General features: G+C 38.3%; 1 protein-coding gene across 1 annotated transcript in view; it reads right to left on the reverse strand.

Annotated features, from left to right (window-relative positions):
* LOC5574802 overlaps window positions 1–22,739 on the reverse strand; it is a 266,282-nt gene that overhangs the window by 178,303 nt on the left and 65,240 nt on the right. Inside the window, exon 2 of the mRNA XM_021841320.1 lies at window positions 17,546–21,158. Within this exon, the coding sequence (XP_021697012.1) occupies window positions 17,546–20,712 (3,167 nt within the window). The 5' untranslated portion in view covers window positions 20,713–21,158. The remainder of the gene's footprint in view (window positions 1–17,545; window positions 21,159–22,739) is intronic.

Here is a 22,739-nt window from a genome sequence, read left to right on the forward strand (position 1 = left end):
GGAATTTCTAGAGCAATTGCAGGGAGAATATTCGTAATCACTAGAAAAAAAGTTGTACACGCTTAAACGAATTTACACAAAATTAAGTACAATTAGCACAAAATCGAGTTCTTCGGGACCAATACATCTGATGAGTAATCTTGACTCATTTTTGAACTGAAAAATTTCCTCCTAGGATGATTTCTCTGTTTCGCAAAGCAAATGACACATAATGTAGCCCACAGACGCTCAGACTGTATGACCAACATTACTTCGCCCCCAAGTTAGTCAAACCGATATATATTGATGCAACCGTTTGACCGGCTATCAAAGTTCGTTGCAGCAACATTATTTTCTTTGCATGTTTGAATGATCTCGGCAAGTAGTAAGGAAGAGAAGAGCTTTCAAAATGTAAGTACCAGTATAAATGGATATTGATGAGGAATTCCAGTTATGATTCGTACGAAGTATTCCGGCAAAACTCTGAAATTATAAGAGGTCTATGGGAATTGCTATTGGAATTTCTTCAAACATTCTATACAGAATCTTTTAGTGGTTTCTTCTAGTTATTCTACTATGAAGTTTTTTCCAGAAATTCATCGCTCATACTAAGTATTCCACCAGATCCAGGCATTCTTGCAGAGATTCCTTCATAGGTTCTGCTACAAAGTATTCAGGATTCATCCACTGTTTCCTTTAAAGATCAAGTGATTTTTTCAGTAATTCTTAAGAGCTCACTCCAAGGCTGCCTCCAAAAATTCCTCCAGAGATTGCTATAACAATTTCTTCAGGAATTCCTCTAGAAATTAGTTCCAAGGATTCCATCATGCATTACCCAGGAATCACATTACGAATTCTTCAGATATTTCTCAAGGGATTCCACAAGAAATTCATCACCATAAAATTCCCCCAAGAGACTTTTTTAGGTTTCCTTAAATCCCACCAGGAGTTGCTTCACAAATTCCAAACGGAATCCCTTCAACGATTCTTTCTAGTAATTTTTCTACAGACTTCTCCAGGGATTTACTCAGTAACTTACAAAGGGATTTCTTCAAAGATTTATCCAATGCCTCATTCCACCAAAAGATTCACAGATTTATTTAAGAATTCCTACAACGAATTTCTAAACAGATTTTATCAAGATTCTTTTCCAGCGATTCAACCAGGAATTCCTATAGAAATTCTTGCAGAGATCGCTCAAGGGATCCCTCCAAAGAAAATAATACAAGTATTCCATCAAAAATTACACCAAGAATTTCCACAGTAACTGCTCCTATCATAAATCTTCCAGTGTGGTTCTAGTGATTGTGCTAGGAATTCCTGTACAGTTTCCTCCAGAAAATCCTTCAGCGATTAATTCAAACATTTTTCTAGGGATTGCTTTAGGGATTCTAACAGATTCTCTCTAGAAAAACCTTTCGTAAATTCCTACGGAAATACATGCAGAGATTTACTTCAGGAACTCTTACAGTAATTCTACCCTAAATTTCTCCAAAGATGCATCAAGGAGCTGCTGCAGGGATTCCTCCAAGAAATACTGCAAAATAATTCAGCAAAACCTCCAACACGGGTTTACATTAGGAATTCCTTTGGAGATTTTGTTTGCAATTTTTTAAAAGGTTCCCCCAGGTTATCCTCCGGGGATGATTCAATAAATTATTTTATAAATTCCTCCAATGTTTGCTTCAAAGATTCTTCGTTGTATTCCTGAAGAGACCCTAAGAGGCATTCGTCCTGGGATTTTCGCAGTAATCAAGAATCTAGCAGAAATTTCTCCGAGGATTCCTAAAGGAATGCATCCATCAATTCCTTCCAATATTTCTGGAAGGATTTTTTCCAAGTAATACACCAGGAATTACCCTAGATAACTCATCCAGAGATTACTTTGAAAGTTCTTCTAGAGATATATTAAGACATTTCTCTAGTGATTTCTTTGATTTTTCTTCCAAAGATTACTCAAGAAATTAATTCGTGGATTTTTCCAGAAATTCTCCAAAAAAATCTTCCAGGTGTTACTTTAGGGATCCAACCTAAAGACATTCAGAGAAATACTTAGTTTAATCATCTGAGTAAATACTAGTAGAATCCCTGGAGGAATAATCTTTTGGAATTTTGTAAAAGCTTTCTAAAGGAATACCCATACTAGAGAAAGGAATAATTTGTAGTTCAATCCTTCGAGGAATTCTTGGTCGATACTCTCGCGAAAAAATTGGTGGTTTTTCAGAAAAAAAAAATGTTTAGAGACTCATTGAAATTTATTGGTTGATTCCCTGGATCAATTTTAAGAAAGGAAATCCTAGTGAAACCATTGAAGTATTTTCTGGTAGAACTTCTGGCGAAACTCTGGATGATTTTTCTGGTGGTAGTTCTAGCGAAACTCTGGCGATATTCCCAGTGTTAGTACAGTGTCTCTCGCAAAATTACTGGTGAAATAATAAGAGAAATTACTGCTGAAGTCTCTGGAGGAATAACTGGTAAAATCTTTACAGGAAATTGTGATCAAATTTCATAAGAAATTCACTATGGGATCCTTGAAGAACAATTTGGCGGAATTCTTGGAGATTTTTTTCCAGAATGTTTTGGAAGAATCTCTAGAGGATTTTTTGATCACAAATAAAATATAATTAGTAGAGGAATTTTAGGTGCAATCTCCAAAGGAACTCCTGATGGAATCCCTAGAGAAACATCTGTAGGAATTCCAGATGGAGTCTCTGAAGGAACTCTTGATGGAAGAACTTCTGATGTTATTCCTGTAGGAAGTTCTAATTGAATCCGTACAAAAACTCCTGATTGAATCCGTGAACGAACTCTCGGTGGAATCCCTAAAAGAACTCCTGATGGAATCCCTAGAGAAACCCCTGAAAGAATTCCAGGTGGAATCTCTGAATAAACTCCTGATGAAACCCTTAGAAAAATTCTGATGGAATTACTAGAGGAACTCCTGATGGCATCCCTAGAAGAGTTCCAGATGGAATCCCTAAAGGAACTCCTGATGGAATTGCTGGAGAAATTCCAGATGGAGTCTGAAAGAATTCTTGATGGAATCCCTAGAACAACATCTGTGATGAAATCCCCAGCAGAATTCTTGACGAAATCCGTAGAGAAACTTCCGCTGGAATTCCTAGAGAACTTCTTCCCTAGAGGGACTCGATGGAAACCCTGAATGGAATCTTTCGTGGAATTCATGACAGAATCTTTAGAAGCCCTCCTGATGGATTCCTGGTCGAACTCGTGTAGAAATCCCAAGAATAACTCTTGATGGAATCTTTGTAGGACTCTTGATGGAATTCCTAGTGGAATCTTTTACAGAATTTCTGGTAGAATCCTTACTAAAACTTCTGATGAAACTTTTGAAGTTCTTCTGATAGAATCCCTGAAGGAAACTTTGATGGAATTCATAATGGAATCCTTACAAAAACTTCTGATAAAACTTTTGAAGTTCTCTTGATAGAATGGATCCCTGGAAGAAATTTTGAAGGAATTCCTGGAGGAACTCCTGATGGAACCCCGTGAGGAATACCAAGTGAAATTTCGGAAGGATTTTCTAAATCAATCCTTGCAGGAATTCCTACTTGGACAAAATTTTGAATTAATTTCTGGAGGAACATCTGAAGGAAATATAGATGAAATCCATGCAGAAATTTTGGTAGAATTCCAAACAAAAATTCTGCTACATTACCTGGAGGAATTCCTGACGAAATTCCTGATGGATTAGGAATTCCTTATTGAACTTTTGATGGAATCACAGGTAAAACTGCTGTTGGATTTGCTAAAGAAATAAATAGGTCAAAGATTGTTTGTAAATGGAATATATAAAAGTAGCTCAAGAACGCACATTTGCTAGATCACCATGGCGTCGACGCTGCGTAAGTTCACGCATTTCGACTCGCCACCCATCTGCATCGGCAGTTCATGGGACGTCGAAGCTTCAATTTGACATGCTGACGTCGATGTTCGTGCAACATCCCTACAGACAGTGTGATCAGTTCGTCAAACATTTGGCCCCGCTCACCGGTGGTTCGGGCACAATCAAACTCGTTTGAGTTTGGCCGACCGATTCGTCAACCGGCAAATCGGTTTCACAAACTGTTAAATTGATACGTCAAGCAGCATCAAACATAGCAACAACATGAGCATCAATCTAGGGGCGAAGTTTATGTTGGTCAAACAGTCTGAGTCGTCTGTGGGCTGCACAAAGAAGCCCAGATTCCTTCAAGCATCTGTTGAGAAATCGCTATCATTGGATGAATTTCTGAAGGATTCACTGGAGGAATTTCAAAAGCAAATCCTGAAGAAGTCCCTGCATGTACTTATAGAACTCCTGGAGATTTGCTTCAATGAATGTGTGTAAGAGTCACGTATGTAGAAATCTCTGGAGCCTCTACACCCAACCAGCCGCTAAAAGATTTTCTTACAAATATACATCTTCTTCTTCTTCTTTCTGGCGTTACGTCCCTACTGGGACAGAGCCTGCTTCTCAGCTTAGTGTTCTTATGAGCACTTCCACAGTTATTAACTGAGAGCTTACCATGCCAATGACCATTTTTGCATGCGTAATATCGTGTGGCAGGTACGATGATACTCTATGCCCTGGGAAGTCGAGAAAATTTCCAACCCGAAAAGATCCTCGACCGGTGGGATTCGAACCCACGACCCTCAGCTTGGTCTTGCTGAATAGCTGCGCGTTTACCGCTACGGCTATCTGGGCCCCATACAAATATACATAAAAACCTTAAAAGTATTGTACAATATCGATACATATACAAGAAATTTAGTGTACTTATACAGACAATTGTAGGTTTCAATTCAGGAAATGTAAAATTTTAATACAGTTTTGTGTTGAAACAATACATTTAAAGTTAATAGTTTATGTAAGGATCTGAATAAGATTTTGTATAAGGTCTTTTTTAAGGCGTAGTAGTTTCTCCACAGAAATTCTTCCTATAAATCAAAATTTTCGCAAAAACTGCATCTTGATTGCTCAAAGATTTTCACAGGAAATCAAATTGGATTTGGTTTCACGGATTTAGGAGCTCCTTTTATGATAGCTTGGGAAATTGAAAAAAAAAAATGATGGGTTTAATTTAGAAACGCTTGCAACCAGAAATTACGAATTGATTTCTTTTGATGATATTAGGAGAATTTCTTCATTTGAAGTCTTCAAGATGATAATGTTTCGTAAATTAAGAAAAGTAAGCTTCCCAGTAACTTCTGAAGTGCCTTTGATGATACCAGACATCGATCCAGAGATTTTATTTCAGGAATGTGTCCAACGATTCTACGAATAATTATTAGGATATTGCTTCTTGAATTTCTCTACTAATATTTGCAAGGATTACTAAAAAATATACTCCATTCTCCAAAAAATATCTTCCGGGAATCCTTAGGGTTATGTTCAGAACTTCTCAGATGTTGCTTTGGAACAAAGCTTGAAGAAATCATTCGAAAAACTACATAAATAAAACTGGACTATTCTCCGGAAATATTCTATGATCATTCCAAATCATTTCAGTAGTTGTGCTGTTGTGTTTTGTACAACACTTTTGGAAAAACTTCGCTTGTTGTACACAGCATCAGCGTGGTGGCTCTCGTAAAAGCAGGCAAGTTGTATAGTCCAATAATTATAATCGCTTACCGAAAGAAACTCAGGTTGGTCTCGGGCCTTCAACCGTCCAGAGTGGTGACTCTGGTCAATGAGACCAATGGGATTCAAGAGCCTTTATTCGATCGAGACATTCAAACCGATGAGTAGCTTGTCTCGTTATCAGGCATTGCAGAGTTCGGTCTCATTTGATTTTGAAGCATTATCAAAACAAGCAAAGTAAAACATCGCATCTGTAGCAGTCTATGGTGGGCAATGTATACCAAGTTGTAACAATTTCGACGAATAAGAGCAGCGAACGAGACCCCAAAGAGAGATATGAAAAAACTCTTTTTTTTTTCTTTTGATTACTATTGTGGGAAGCACGATAAAAAATCCCCGAACATCCTATATCAATAGTGCCCGCCAGTTTCATCTTTAGAGGGGTTTTATTATCCCCTCGATCTAATCAGAGCTGTAGCAGTATGAGATAAACAGGTTCTCATGAAGTGCTACAAATTATGATTGTTACAGAAAGAGATACAACAAAGAAAAGGAATAGTCTAGGTTTTTTTTGGCTAAGATAGGAGAAGACATCCATCAGAATGTTACGTTTAATTATATGAACAAAATCAACAAAATAATTTTAAAACAAACTGTTAGTGCACTAGAGAGGTGTCGAAATTGGATGTTCTGTGTGAAAAAATGCATTTGAGGTAGTTTCGCCAATCAAATACCAGGAGACAATTAGATCGAAAAATAATACCTGCTACAATCAAATGTTTCGATAAGAGTAAGGTGTCTTTGAAGCTTTTATTATAGTTTCAAATGAATTGTGCAGTGACTTACTTTTATCCAATCATACAATGACCTGTGGGTCATGTATGTTGTGAAAGTCCAACTATAATTTATTTACTTAGGCTGATACAAATATTAATTTTCTTCTATGTCACCCCCCGAATCCGAAAATTTTGAAGGGGAGAAAAAAAAAGATTCATCATTTTTTTGACATCAGTTAGGTTTTTTCAATTTTTGAAGTGAAAAACAAGTAAAATAATGATCCAGAAGATGTTTAAAAAAAGATTAACAATCATCGTAAAAAATAAAAATTCGAAAAAATAACTTTTTTTTTTCATTTATATTTTTTTGTTCGTTATTTATTTTTATCCCCCCCCCCTCGTACCTACCAAGTGGTCTCGGACATAAAAGAAATTTAATATTTGTATCAGCCTTATTTCACAATTAAAATCTCAACGAATTTGAAAAATGCATTACATGAATAATGATCAAGCAGTGAATGTTGTGTTATAAAGTTTTGAATTTTGAAAAAAGAAAATACCGATGCTTCTGTGTTTTATTTTATATAGAGGTTGGAATCACATCATTGATGTCAGCAAAAACCATTTGTATGAATTTCTCAGCACCATCAATCTCAATTTTCTGATTCTGTCCGGAGGCAATCCAATCAGACCCAGCCTGACTGTCCTACTTTGCGCCATTCGCGATCCAAAACCCATCCGCAACACAAACACTTGAAACCGAGCGTGAAAATAGTTGACGCGTGCCAAAATCATCGCAACTCACGCGCGGCTTCTGATGTACAGGTTACCCTTTATGGAGACGTATACTACTGAGACTGAGCGCTCACTAGCCAGCCACCACAAACGGCTTCTTTTACATAAGTTGTTTACGGCCCACTTGGGACAGCCCGGCCCAAGTGATGATGCGATCAAGAAACCAAAATAACCCAGGGCCACACCGAAAAGCCCAACAAACTAAAGCAGCGAATGCAAAAATAACTTCTGCATAAGGCGTTGCATCTTTCCGCGGTCGATCAAGCCTAGTGAAGAAAGAGGATGTTTCTACGGTGTTCAACACAGAGTTGATTGACCCTTACGCCTCCACTACTAGGGGCCTAGACATAAAGAGCCAAGGTCAAAGGCCTTCCCCATCCCTGGCGAACGGGATAGCAGCGGCCCGCTGAAGACGAAGGATTAATTGCTCTTACGTAACTTCATTGCCTCGGTCAGTGCTGCGTACGTCCGATGAAGAAAACATGTGTCCAACGCAAGGTTGTTGTTCTGCTGACGACGTTCCGCTTGCTGCCGGGGCTAATCTAGTCTCAGAATCGAGTGCCAGGGCACATAGGCGGAAATAGTTTTCAGAACTCTTCGAGCAGGGACAAATAACTCGCGCCTATCTGTGCATACCATATTTTAGTATTATACCTTAATTACGTATTGTTCAATAGTCAAGTCATTGTCCACATCTGAATTTGGTATTGTTATGGTATTAAACATATTATTCAATAATTTAAAAAATTAAACTGTACCTCATAAATTTAAAATCATAAATTTAAAAAGTATCTCATAGAGGCATTGGAAAGCTATTGAGAACTACTATTTGACTACTATTGAAAAATTTTAATCAAAATCAAGTATTATGTACTTTTTCCATACGTCGGATTTTTAGGATTAAAAGTTATGGTTTTTCTCCGATGTTTTGATGCGCATTGGATCTTATTCATAAAATAGAAATTATTGTGGAGTATGGAGTGGATCGAAACCCTACCAATATATCGAGCTTGTCTTACAATTTGGGTATCTTATTAACAATGAGACTTCAAATGGTTCAAACGAATACTGCCAATTCTGATAAGTGCTTCTGTGGATTGCAGAAGCGAGAACATAAAGGACGAAAAAGAACTTGGAGACATTCTAAAATTACGCATTTCTATTGCCTGTTAAACAATGATCATCCAAAGATTTTGAAAATGTATATCCAACATACAGTTGAACTGTCTCATCGTTTATTTTTCAAAAATTGCCTAGGATAGGGCAAGCCCAAGTTTGAGGTTCCCCCCCTTTTTTACGCCAATGTCAGACCATCAGATCGTTGGCCCTGCATGACGTTGTTTCAAGTTCTTGGCATCCTTTGCGTGTTCGAGCTGCATCTAGGTAAAACTCTTGCATAATCGAAGTGTTGCGCGCGGCCCAGTGCAAAGATGCACTGGTTCACCACGCAACCGAGTCAAGGTCTTCCTCTCTAAGATGCCTAGCCTAGTCCCGTGGCTATCTGCAAACTACAAATTTGTTCTGATTTTATGCCTCGGGGCGGCGGGGATGATGCTGCTGTTGCTGCGTGTCGGTATAAATTATGGTTAAATGCAATCTTGTTGCGCCGTTCTGTTCTACAATGAAGATGAAAGATAAGGCAAGAACTTGGAACGATTGGAGGCGCGATAAAAATAGGCTTTTGTCCGAGGGATGGTCATATGCTTGGCAAATACAGTGATGGGCAAAACCTTGGAAATATACTTCTCTCTGGACCAACACACATTTGTGTAATTTAAACATATTCTTAAAAATCCTATGTTTAGCTATTTTTTCTTCATTATTCACTAATTTTACATAATCAATTCTTAATATTTACAATGAGATAAGAACTTGACATGGTGTTGGAGGTGGATATCTCCGTTGAAAATTATAACTTGTGAGAATATTATATTTTTGAGCACCCCTATGCTAACGCTTCAACATGCGATGACGTTCGATGCATAATTCGAAGTGACTGCTAGGTATGTATCTACCCTATACGGGACTGCATCCATTAAAGCGAAGAGGATCTGGTCAACGACTATGGCAACTCCTCTCGATTGCATAACATTGCATCGATCAGAAGGGTCAATCACTGAAAACATGAGCGGCGTTTGCCGCTGTTTCTGTTGCATAGCTCCGTAGGTATGCAAGATCACATTGATCCTCTACGAGATGGGAGCACACGAAAAGCATCTCCGGGAATCTCATGTTCCAAAAAAAAAAACGTCGGGTCTCTGGTCCAAAAGCACACTCTCAAACCTTGTTATGGGAAAGTTTGTCAGCAGTTTGTTATAAACCAGTTCCGTTTCTTGTCACCTTCTTGGCATCTGGGCAAAAGGTGTCGCCTGTATATTTGTACGTCATTAGAATAAAATTTCAATTCGTGTGTTTGGTCGTGTTCCGAAGAGGCTGGTCTCACACGATGAGAGCGCCGTAAGTCATTAGCATAATTGGGCGATTGAGTGCTGCTTTAACAGTTTTGAGATGAGCGATTTTACGAGCGTCGTAAAGCTGTAATGTGAGTCTTTGCTAATGGAATTCCAGTGGATTGAAAAGGTGTCAGTTGTAATCGGTTGGAATGATTTTTCGAGTAATGTAGTCAAATTCTTAACCTTTGAGTTCATGACGATTTTTTCACAATAAAATTTACGTGGTTTTTGAGCTCTTCTTCTTTCTGGTCCCAACTGGGACAAATCCTGCTTCTCAGCTTAGTGTTCTTATGAGCACTTCCACGATTATCAGCTGAGAGATTTCTTTGCCGATTAACCATTTTTGCATGTATATATCTTGTGGCAGGTACGAAGATACTATATGCCCATAGAAGTTGAGAAAGAGAACCATAGAAGTCTTTTATGAACTGTGCAAGTGCTTATAAAACATAACTTAGCTGAGAAGCAGGATCTGTCCCAGTGAAGACGTAATACCAAAACGAAGAAGAAGAAGAAGAAGGAAAAGTTCATCGCCCTGTCACTGAAAACTATTCTTGCAGCTTTTGGAACTGCATCACTTTTCGGGGAAACGAATCATTCGGAGAAATTACAATCGGGGAAACCACGTTCAGGGAAAAGTAACACAATTTTACGAACAATATGTACTGGAAAATGCGCAAGCTATTCAAACCTCTGGAGATTTTAAGGAGGGTTACCCATTTCGCATAAAGACATTTCGCAAAAGGACGTTCCATATAAAAACAGGTGGCATTTTAAAGAAGGCCTATAAGTCTAACTATGCCAAATGTTTATTATTCCAAACGTCCGTATGCGAAATGTATCACTCCCGATTTAAAGATATTTCTTTGAAATCACTAGGGATTCATAGAAGTTGATCAGTTTTAGCAGCATTCGGCTTAAGACGATATACACACTTAGATTTTTTTCACGAGCTCGGCTGTGCGAATCTCGGTTTTCCGATTTTAACCGAGACTCAGCTAACAAATTGCTCGGTTGTTTAGCAACAAAACACGATTTACCGATACTCGGCTTTTATTTCCTGAGATCCCAGGAAATTTGTTTGCCGACTACCCGGCTGTGCGGATCTCGAATAAAATTAGCCGATATGCGGCATTCTAAATTAAGTGAGTAAATTATGTATTTTGAATTTAATTTAAAATTATCTAAAAAGCTAAATAAATTAATAAGTTAATTAATTCATTACGCGAGGTAAAAATGGATAAATTATGGGTAAAATTATGAAAAAAAATCTACGTGCTCGGCTGGGATTCGAACCCAGGACTCTTGTATGCTAGACGAGCGCAACTAAGCTACCGAGCCACTTGGTGACCCAACAACATAGATGGTTACAAGTTTCCCTTCTGTGGGGATCTCAATTCGAAACTTGTAACCATCTAAGTTATTGGATCACCACGGCGCTCGTCTAGCATACAAGAACCCTGGGTTCTCAGCCGAGCACGTGGATTTTTTTTCATAATTTCACCCATAATTTATCCATTTTTACTATGCGTAATGAGTTAATTAATTTAATAACCATGTGGATTGGATTACCGAACAGCTTAATATGAGCGTCAATTTATCTAAAAGCTCTGGGTTAATTTACGAATAAGTTCTTGAGTTTTGTCACCTAGAATCATTGGAGAAATACTTCGAAGAAGAATTACTTGACGTGATTATTGGAAGAATTCATTGATTCAAAAAAAAAACTGTTCCTGTACTGGAATCTCGCGAGGATTTTTATAAATATTCCTGAACGGTTCCTTGGAGTCATTTTCCAAAAAGCTTCTTCAGAAATTGTTGGATTTTTATTTTCGAGGGTGATCATAGACATTTCTGAAGGTTTTCCGGTTGAGTTGTGTGATAGAGCTGCACGCTTAAAAATAATGAAAATTACTGTGGACGTAATTCTCGTTTTGAATGAATGACACATGATAGAAGTGATGGAATGACACAAAAACGTGTTCTTGAAGGTTCAATACACCTTCAAAATGTAATTTTACATGTTAAAGGGCACGAAAACGATCAAATTGTGATCGTCATTTCCCGAATCAGACACTAATGTATTAAAAACTCGACACAAATTTACGTAATTTGACTCGCTTCTTTGATCTGCATCCAAAAGATTGATAGTGGCATATTGAAAAAATCTTTCGTCGGCAAAAATTTGGAAAAAGCTCTTTTCTTGTGTATGGGTTCATAGGAGAATATTGAAGTTACACTAATTTTTATGAATTTCAACAGCTTAACGACCAACTTGACATATCTTTAACACGAATGAATCAACAGACGTTTCAAATTGCACAAAATTTCTCCCGGCACTCTCACAATATGACCAGCCCATCGTGGTATGCCGTTATTATCGACTACACTTATTAAGATAACCTTATAAAAATTTAGAGTAACATACTACAACTCATCAATTTAATCAATGCTTCCAATTCTACTGGATAGTAGGAATCATTGGAATTCATTAGTGAACATGAAGCTTTCTTAAAATAGTAGATATGTCAATAATATATAATTACAAGCTGGATGTAAAAAATAACAGCTATACAATTATATAGGGTATTTTAACTTTCGGTGGCCTTATTGCTTACGAAGTTTTTTGAAGGAAGATTTTTACGCAGTGTTCTATTCGATATGTATACATTCAAAACCAATAAGTTAATACAAATAATGTAAGCTATCGTTACATATACTGAAAATGGAAGGGTTTTATACAGAATATGTAAGATTTCAAAACAAAAAATCTACACACTTAGAGTATATCGCAGTATACTGTGAAATAAATCACCGAATTTGAACTATAAACACAGCCATTCCATGAAATACCGATCTAGTGGGTCACCGGATTCCGTGAAAATTTGCTATATTGTTCCTTATCCGAAATAAGGATACACGTGTTTTTGATTTTTTTTTTATTAGGGTGACCTTTCCCGAAATAGAGTGACCAGAAAAACCACGATTTTGCTAAATTTTTATTTATTTTTTAAATTATAATTTTTGAACAGGGGGACAGACCTGGGCTAGTGGTTAGAACACTCGCCTCTCACGCCGAGGACCTGGGATCGAATCCCATCCCCGACATACTCACTTATGACGTAAAAAGTTATAGTGACGACTTCCTTCGGAAGGGAAGCAAAGCCGTTGGTCCCGAGATGAACTAGCCCAGGGCTAAAAATCTCGTTAATAAAGATAAAAAAAAACTTTTGAGCCGCATGACCGATTTTCAATTTTCTTAGACGGAATGGAAGCTAAAGATTTTAACTTTTCAAGAAAAATATAAAATTTTACAAAAACTGTTTTTTTTTACATGAAAAAAAATAAAAAATATCCGTTTTTTCGTGTTTTGAAAGCCTCGGGACAAAAGGGGATATTGCTGTTCTCATTTTTTTTTTCTTGAAAGTTCAGAAAATTTTACGTTTACTGTTGTTCAGTTGTTGAGATTGCGGTGAAATTTCCCAGTAATCCGTAATTATTGTGTGTGGATAACACTTATTAGGAGAAAGAGAAATGGATTTTCCAAGAAAAATATTAAAACAATGAACATAAATAGTTTTATTGCATAGTATTATTGTGTAAAGTCTTAAAAATGCTCTAGAACAGGGCTGCCCATCGTACGGCCCGCGGGCCACATCCGGCTTCATTTTGTGCGGCCCGCGAAGAGTTTGAAGATTCGTCTCTTATCTGCCCGTTGAATTTTTTGCCAACTTGAAGTTAAAGCATACCAGGACCATTTTTTCTTTTATTTTATTTCTAAACTGTTCTTTAACCACATTTTTATAAGTGAATATTTAGAGGTTGGATTACATGCACCATATTTCTGAATTTGAATATCCTTTGAAACTATTCTTCATAGAAATTTAGCTTAAAGTTGAAGTTTTGAAGTTCGTAATTAGAAAGCCTATTTTTCACTTCTTAACAGAAGTATATACTGAATTTCCATTAAACTTCAACAAAATTTGAAGAATAGAAACCCTGGGCAGGACTATTGCCAATATTAGGAAGATTTTTCGAAAAATCTTGGGCATGATTCTTATAGAATCATGAACATTAATTTTAAGGAAAAAAAACTTATGCAAGATTCGCATGTGTGTTGGGACGGTTTCTTACAGAATCTTTGGCAGTATCCTCGATAAAATAAACACTGAATCTGGAACATAATCGTGAGCAGGGCATTCACATAATCCTAGGTGGGAATAAAATAAAATACTAGACAGCAATTTCACATATTCCTGGACAAGATATTAAAAAAAAAACTTAAACAAAATTCTGACATAATACTATGCACAATTTTCACAGAATCTTTCACATAGTTCTCGTTTAATTTTGGGCAAGCTAAGCTGTAAGTATCTTTTTTAAATAAAAAAAAACTGTTCATTGGCTGATTTTGTTCGATATTATTGAAAAGATTTTTGTTGGCTACAAAAAGTTTGGCCCGCCACCAAATTTCGTTGCTGAGATTTGGCCCGTGGTTAAAAAAGGTTGGGTAGAAATTCCTTTGAAACATACTCTAGAAATTCTTTTCAAAAGTTTTCTTGACTCAAACTTAGAGTAGCCCTAACATCGCCAAAGAGATAAATGTGTCTCTAAAGAATCATAGGACACAATCCAAAAGCAATTTCAGATGAAATACTGAAAGTAATCCTTGAAAACAAAATGTGCTCCAGATGCATCGCTACACAGTTCGAACGAAACGTATAAATTTCTGAGACATATAATGCACATAATTGTAGCGTGGATTTCATACTTAAATTTACATGAAGTCATGTTTACATGGCATAAATGAAGTTTACATGACGTGTAATCTTCATTATTTTTGACAGTGTAGAATCTGAAGAAATAACTGTACACTGCTCAAAATAATGAAGATTTCATTTGTGCTGTTTACATCGAAGTCATGTAAATCTAAGTCTAAAATCATGTAATAATGATTTATATGACACGTAACCTCACAGCATCCTGCTGGATTACATGAAATATAATTTAAGTTAACATGACATATCATGGAAATATCCATGATATACCACACTCCAATTATGTGCATTATATTTCACAGAAGTTTACACGTATTGTTCGAACCGTGTAGTGACTTCTAGAGAATTGATTGGTATCTCATGAATTATGGCAATTCTTAGTGGATCACCGAAAGAACTGCTATAAAAAATTCTGGAGGAGTGTTGGGGAAACTCTCGACTAATGTAATTTAAAATAAGACTCCTGAATCAATCCCTGTTGGTTCTGGAAGAATCATAGTATGAAACCCTGAAGGAAACTTTGAAAGTAGATTTTGCAGTACATATCGAAGAAGTTTTCGGAGAAAATGCTAAATTCAGGGCATATTTCTGAAAAAATAATCTGAAGAAGTGCTTGAAAGAACATCTGTAGGTACCGTCAAACGGGGCTTCTTTTGACATTATTTCCACATTCTTCAACTTTGAGGATTTGTAGCTCTGTGAATAATGGATAGATTTCGATAATTATTGTGCATATTTAAGTTGTATTTGTAAGTAACCAATGTGCAAAATATGAGACAAATCCATCAATAAATAAAAAAGTTGCTTGAATAGCTAAAAAAATGTGTTCTTCAAGACAAAAAAGGGGCTACTTTGGACACTTTTAGAAATTAATACGTTTTGATAGTAAAATGGTTTTTCATCATAAATTACAAACTGATTCTATTGATTATCGTTCATTGTGATGTTTTCGAATGTTTTTCAATGATATACATAATTTAGAAAATTGTAAAGCTTGAAAAAACTACACATACCTATACAATACTTTTGACAAAAACATGCTATTCATAAATTTTAGTTTGCATGATGATATGTCAACTTTACTTCCTTTTAAATGTCAGCTAATAAATAGCGACTTATGCTTGATTGTTCAAGTTGATGCAAACTAATTGTGTAACTACCAAGTACCGCGATGAATAATTAGCTTTGTACAGAAATATTCGTTCTGATTCTTAATGTTATAAGAACGATATGTAGAAGAATCTAATTAATTCCTGTAACTAAAAGTAATTTTTATTCCAAATACATTCCATGAAGAATAAGAATAATGATTCACAAGATCATAAACAATAAAAGTTTGCATTTGTTAGATGCATTTTGGCTCTTAATAGTTTTGAGATGGCGTAAGAGTAGTTTATTTTAGCATTTGAAGGATGCCATTGCTTTGTATAACAGATTCATGTAAAATATGACTGAACAATATTTTTTAAGTATTATGTTGTGAGTTTACTGTTTATACGAGTTGAAATATATATGTTTTACAATTATTTACTTTTCTTAATCCTTTGTTTATTTTTTATTGTGTTGTAAAATATAGAAACCAACACTTTATAATTAAATATGAGTCGTAAAATTAAGACATTTGATCATTTATTTTTCTAAAAAAAAACAACTTTCTACATAAATGTATCACAAATTTCTTTGAATCATGACGATTCGATAGTTTTGTGATGTTCCCAACAACCACGATAAGTGGAGAATTCATACAATGTTTAATAGCATACAATAGCAAATGCTTTATAGCTTGTGAATATTTGTTTGAACTTTTTTGATATATTTTCTTGTTTATCCTGTTATTGTTGATGTTGTTCCAAAAATATTAATGCCTGATTGTTGAACATAAATTGGTTAATAAAAGTGCTGAAGAAACAAAATGGCTCAGATTAATATTTATGCTGGAAATTAATCCAAAACGTGAGTGTCCAAAGTAGCCCCCGGAATCAAAAGGTCTGACGGTATAAGAAATTCATGTTGGAACATTCCTAGAGAAACCAGTTGTGGATTGCTTGATGACATCATTAGATAATTTTGGAGCAATACCACGACAAGAAAAATCTGAAGTTTTCATCAATGCAGACTGATTTTCGATGTCATCTGCATAAACTTATTCAGAGGCAACTATTTTGAAGCATTTATCAGTTGCTCTTCGTCCTTTTTTATTATTGCACAAATTCTAACAGGCTTTTGTGACATTTTGCGTCGCAGCATGTCGATATACGATTAGTATTTTCTAGCGAATCAAAAATTGCAGTCTAAAACAGTCTCTTGACCTAGTAATTAGCTAAATAGAAATTCGATTGAGAGAAATCGATCAATGTACTTACGCCCTTATGATACTGAACGCGAGATTTATGACGTCAATTTAAAGGTCTAAGCGACGTAAGTCACCATTGCACTGAACTTAATTTTGATCGAATCATAAATGATTTCAGACACTTGAGCCTCAATTTTCCATGAATTACGTATTATTGAGTGTAAAAGCAATCAATTTTTTGTCGGTTTAGTAATTACATCGAGTTATTTAATTCAAATGGATTTTACGTCACGGTTGATATTCATTTTTCCGTAGTATGGAGGATAAATTTCGGAAGGAAAGGCTAAGATTATAAAGCAAATTTGCTGAAAGAAATAACAGTCATTAACATAATAGAGCAGCTACAGAAGAAATACAGAAGAAACTGATGTATTTTTTAGAGTATGATTTCTTGAAAAAAATCCCCAAAACTATTTTTGGTACAATCTCGTCAATTTTTCTAGAAGAATCACTGGAGAGGATTACTCAAGAAATTCATAGGGAAAATTTTTGAAGGATTGGTAACAGAATTAAGAAATTTCAGGGAAATGAATTTGAATTCTCACAGAAAATATGTTTAAGTACAAGAAAATAAACTTTTTTAAGGCTTAGGGTTTTTTAAAGAGTAATTCATGAAATATGCCGAACGCATTTGAAAAATTTCGCTTCCATCCAACACATTTTTTTCCATATGTTACATTTTTCTCAGTTACTGGAAGGATGACGAACAAGTACGTCGGTGATCCCTCAAATTGTAGCTAATATACTCATTAACATTCCTACGTACTTTCGATAATAAAGAATTTAAATAATTATCAGATCATTAGAAATACTTTGTCACTACTTACAGTTTCTCATTCAGGAACTCCCCGCGGGTAAACTCCGACAGCCGCCGGGTACTTTTCTTCTGCTGCTTTTCCACCCCACCGGTGGGCGATCCCGATCCGCTCTTCCGGGGCAGCACCAGTGGGCTCAACTTCCGCACCGGTCCCGCTGCCCCCTGCTGCCTACTCCAGCGCGGATTCCGCGCAAACTTACTCGGTGCCAGCATGTCCAACGAGTTCGACTTGAATATGGCACCGGGCTGCGGTAGAAGGCCGTTGGATTTGATGGCCGCGGCTGGGAAATGGTGGACTTTGGACGATGAAGACCCCGAAGACGAAGGGGACGGTTGATGGGGTGGGTCTTGAATTTTGTCGCATAGGGCATTGGATTCGGTGGCCGATTTTCGGAGCCGCCCAATACGCGAGTACAGCTCGTCGTCGTTGTTCGACTTTGGCGGGGGAGATTTGTGATGGTGGTGATGATGGTGTTTGGAGCTGGCACGCTTGTAGAGATCCTCATCGCTGGCGGCGATCTTTTTGAGGCGAGATCCGTTGGAGTTGGATAGTTTGGAGGAGTCTGCGTCTGTGATGGGTGAGGATTGGCGGGGGCTGTAGGACAGGATGTTGGAAAAGCGACGCGCTCGGGTAGGCTTCTTGGAAGGTTCTTGTGTTTTGGGGGTGGTGTAGTCTGGTGAGGGTGGAGTTTCCTGCGATTTTGCGGGGGTGTTGAGTTCGTTGCGATTGTTTTCGTTGCTGGAGCGAAGTTCTTCTTCGGTGATTTTCTTCACAAGGAAGCGATTCTTGGTCTGCTGTTTGGGGGAGTCGGCTTTTTTGTGGATGATGTCGTAGATGGTGGAGAGAGTAGTGGAGTTGGTGGGGCTCTCCGTTTCGGGGGCCTTGCTGGACGTGTTTTCACTGGGTTCTGGCTCGGCTGTTAGGGCCGCGTTTCTGCTCTGCAGAATGTCGTAGATTGTGCCAAACTTGAGCGAGCTGTAGTGGGAGCTGACGCTGTGTTTGCGCTTGGCAAACTTTTCCGAGAGAGCTCGCTTGCGCAGGAAGATATCTTCGGCGGCGTCGGATTTACGATGCAGGATCTCGTAGATCGTGCCGTAGGTCATGTATTTGTCGTACTTTTTGTAGGCTCTGCTTCCGTATGAGATGAGCTTGTCGTAGATTTTGTAGTTTTTGCGGTAGAGTTCCTCTTTGAGACATGGTGACAGATCTTTGCTCAGGGAGACTACCGAGTCCCTGTGTTCGTCCGGTTTGTTCTTAGTTCGTAGAATATCATAGATTGTACTACTCTTAACGTGACTACTTTCTTCGCTAATCTTACTAACGCTATTGCTAATCACTGTAGATGGGGCGAGCTTGTCAGCAGGCGCCGTTGCAGTCTGTGTGGGGTCAGCTTTGTCGTGCATTTTCAGCTTCTTAAGGCTGAGTCGTCGCGAGTTTTTGCGCTTCATCTTGAAAAGACCGCTGACCCCGGAGAGGGCCGTGTGATGATGGTGGTCCTCTTCCGTGGTTTCTTCCTCCTCGGACGTAGGCTTTAAATTACTAACGCTACTATCACAAATTTTGACTGAAGCTTTAAATTCTTCGTAGGACTTGCGTCGAGTTTTAATGCTATCGTTACTACTACTGCTAATGTTGTTGCTAGTGTGGTTGGCATGGGGGGCGGCGTTGCCTTGGGGGTCTTTTTCGTTGACCACAGCCAGGCGGCTTCGGCATTCGGTTTGCTGCTGCTGCTGTTGCCGGAAGAGCGATTTGAACTCTTCGTATGACTTCCGGCGGTTCCGCGATTGCGTAACCAAACACTCCTTTATTTGCAGCTGGGAGAGCTCATTAAGGCGATCTTCATCGCCGGCCACAACAACGACGTCTCCGTCATTAGTCGAAGGCAGTTCTTCCAGTTTTTTCGTGCAGCACTCTTTTTCCGCTGGGGACGGACTCGCTTTAACAGTTATCGACTCGCTCGGTTGGCATATTTCCTTACTCTTTTTGCCTTGCTTCTGTTGTTGGAGCTGTTGCTGGAGTTGCTTCAGCTGTTGTCGCTGCTGCTGATCGATAAAGCCCGAATCCATTGAACTCACGGTGCACGTCGAATCGAAACTAGTTTTCCTACTGGAACTGTTGTATGGCTTCCCGGGGGATAATGGCGGCAGCAGACCGAGCGGGGACAATGATGAAGATGATTGATTATGAATTTCCGATAGTGCTGTCGTCGGATTCGATCTGCTTTTGATTAGTTGTTGCTTGTCGAGTGCAATTTGTAATGCTAACGTGTCGGCGTCGATGTTCTGTCGTCGGAGGGCCTCCAACCGGGAACGTAGCTTCATCTTTTTATTGACCGTGGCATAGATGGGGATGTTCTCGGAGCTCTTCTTGACGATTTTGCCCCCGGACGATCGATCGCTTCGGATCGAGCTTTTGCGGATCACATTCCGACGCGAGTCCGATCGGATCTTGCTGGCTTTGGCCAGTCGTTTGAAATACCGATTGGATATGTTGTACAGAGGATCACAGTAGAGCCGGGCTTTGGCCCGGCCATTAAGGAACCGAGACAACAGCTGTGATTTGTTGTTGAGCGAATTTAAACTACGACTACGATGACTGGGTGGATTGAAACAACTGGACGATGGATCGTTCATACATTTGGCACAGCAGAGAAACTCATACAGAAATTCGCCGCCCTCTGCTCCTCCGCACCCATACAGGTCCAGAGGCTTACACTCATCTTCTGCCAACTCGGTGAGGAAAGCCTGCTCCTCATCTTCTTCATCTTCACACCTATCCCCAATTCTATTATCTCTATCTCCCCCATTAGCATTATTGTTCTGATCATCTGCGTACTTCTGCTGCAGACCATCATCACCGCACCCGGCCATCTCCGGAACGACCGGGAGAATTGATTTATGATTACTAACCCCAGCGGCCTCCCGGGCCGCCTCTTTCCCGGCCTTCCCCTCAATTACCATCGAACCTATACTCAATCCACAGTCCAGCAGGACAATGGCACCATCGCTAGGCAATAGCAACCGCCCCTCTGAGGCGGCACTGATCAGTTCCTTCATGGCCAGCACATGCTTCTCGGTGATGTTGCCCTGCAGTTGAATTCCTTGCAGAGCGAACGGTTGTCGCTTTTCGGACGAGTTTGGATCTGTGCACCAAACCACGGGCATCGTCGACGACATCCTCCAGAGAAGGACTTCAGCGCGGATTGTTTGCACTGTTATCACCAATCGACGGCGAACGTTGTATCACTACTCTATCCGAACAGAAGGCGGGAAAAAGCACTACGCAACAGTCACATTGAATCTTCCCTGCCTTCCGAACCTCGGCGAACTCTAGAACACCGGTCGCCAACGTCTCCGCTTTGCTCAAACGCGTTTTCACGAATAAATAAAATTCACAATCACTCTCGCTCGATCACTTTCACTCAAATCGGTGGTGCGCGCGATTCTTGCGGTGGTCAAATTATTTTCTTTTCTTTTCTTCTCTAATGGCAAGAGGATAGAATCACAACATTTCCACTAGTAGCTGTTCTTGTACTGTAGTTGTAACTGGAGGTACTGGGACTTCGAGCTGCTTCTTACTCAGTCTGTTTAGGTGTGCGTGTGTATGTATATCTTCACTATTGCTATATTGAAAAGAAAAAAATGTTCGATGATTCTTTTTGAACAAAATGCTTTTTTTGTAATCGAAGCATTTTTACGGAGAGCACTCGTTGATGGAAGTCGCATATATCTTCTGTAACAAGGGGGACAAGGTGGGATGCCAATTTTGTATTTATGCGTGATTGTAACAGAGTTTCACTTTTGACGATCGACGATGACGAGTTTGCATGAGTACATTAAATATAGACGGTTGGCGAAGCAGAACGAGAACAGTTTGCTGACGAAGGCAGAGTAGATATAATTTGAATTGTGTAATGACTACAATGGGGTTCACTTGATCTGTATAACGTTATTATGAATGTGAAATAAGTGCGATGACGATTATGGATATAGAGTCTTTTCCAGGAAGTTGGCCTTTTTCAATGACAATTGTGGCAAAATCCCATGAGTAGGTTGTGTATATTGATATTTGGAAGTGAAATAGTACATACCAAGTTGTGTATAGTGATAATCATTGGAGTAGTAAAAACGCTTAATTTGGTGTTCCGTTCAGTTTGCTATCCGTAGTACATAGTTACGCATGGTGCAGAGAGTAGCATTAGTGGGGACAAAATCCCTTCTGGCTACGCCATTTGGTGATTACAAATGGGCAGGATACTGCTAAAAATCCTAAACACCATCCAAAAATAATGCATTTCAGCTAAGCCGTCATAGAGCATACTCTGCACGTTAACACGTGTGGAATTTACAGATTTATGGCGTGCTAAAATTGTGCAGAAATTAAACCTAAAGACGATCTTGGTTGCACCTTGGCAGAATCTTTCCCCCAAGTTGGACATAGGTTGATTTGTTTTATATTATCACTTTAGTGCATATAACTAGCTTCCACAGGAGGTGCTCAAAACAACTAGTAGGTTTAAGAAAATGAGCTCACCCTACGCGGCTAGCCACGTTTCAACGGGATTTGGAAGCGATATTCTATGCATGATCTTTCTAAGATTGATAATATATATGATTCTATGCAAAATAGCAACAATAGCAAAGATTATTTTTGTTAAAAACTGTGCTCTGAGAATGCTTTTGAGATGTAATGTCAAGAAGTAGAAGATAATGATTAGGAACAATGGAAATTCGTGGCAAAATTCTTTAAATTTCGCGTGTTACCAAGGCGATAAATACAAAATTTAGCGGCTTTGTCGCGGTCCCTTACTTTTGGTAATATTTTACACAAAATTACACATTTTCAGTGAAAATAGCCTTTATAAGTGTAAATTTCACGGAATTTCATAGAATATTTTTATATTTTACAAATTAATATGATAAGTTCAATATCAGAGAGGTAATAATAAAATTGATATAAAGGTAGCGAACCAGAAAGACGTCTAAGTTAAAACTAAACGGTTAAAAAATTGGATGGACTTCAAGATGAATAAACCAATTTCATAATAAAAAAAACTGGGATTCACTGTGATTTTCATAAAAATTCTCCAAATTTATCTAATTTCGCGGAATTTCCTAAATTTCGCGGCAAAGGCCAAACTTCGTGGAATTCGCGGCTTCCGCGAAATCGCGAATTTTCGTTGTCCCTAATAATGATTACAATT

Source organism: Aedes aegypti, chromosome 2 (genome assembly GCF_002204515.2).
Source record: "Aedes aegypti strain LVP_AGWG chromosome 2, AaegL5.0 Primary Assembly, whole genome shotgun sequence".
NCBI lineage: Eukaryota > Metazoa > Arthropoda > Insecta > Diptera > Culicidae > Aedes > Aedes aegypti.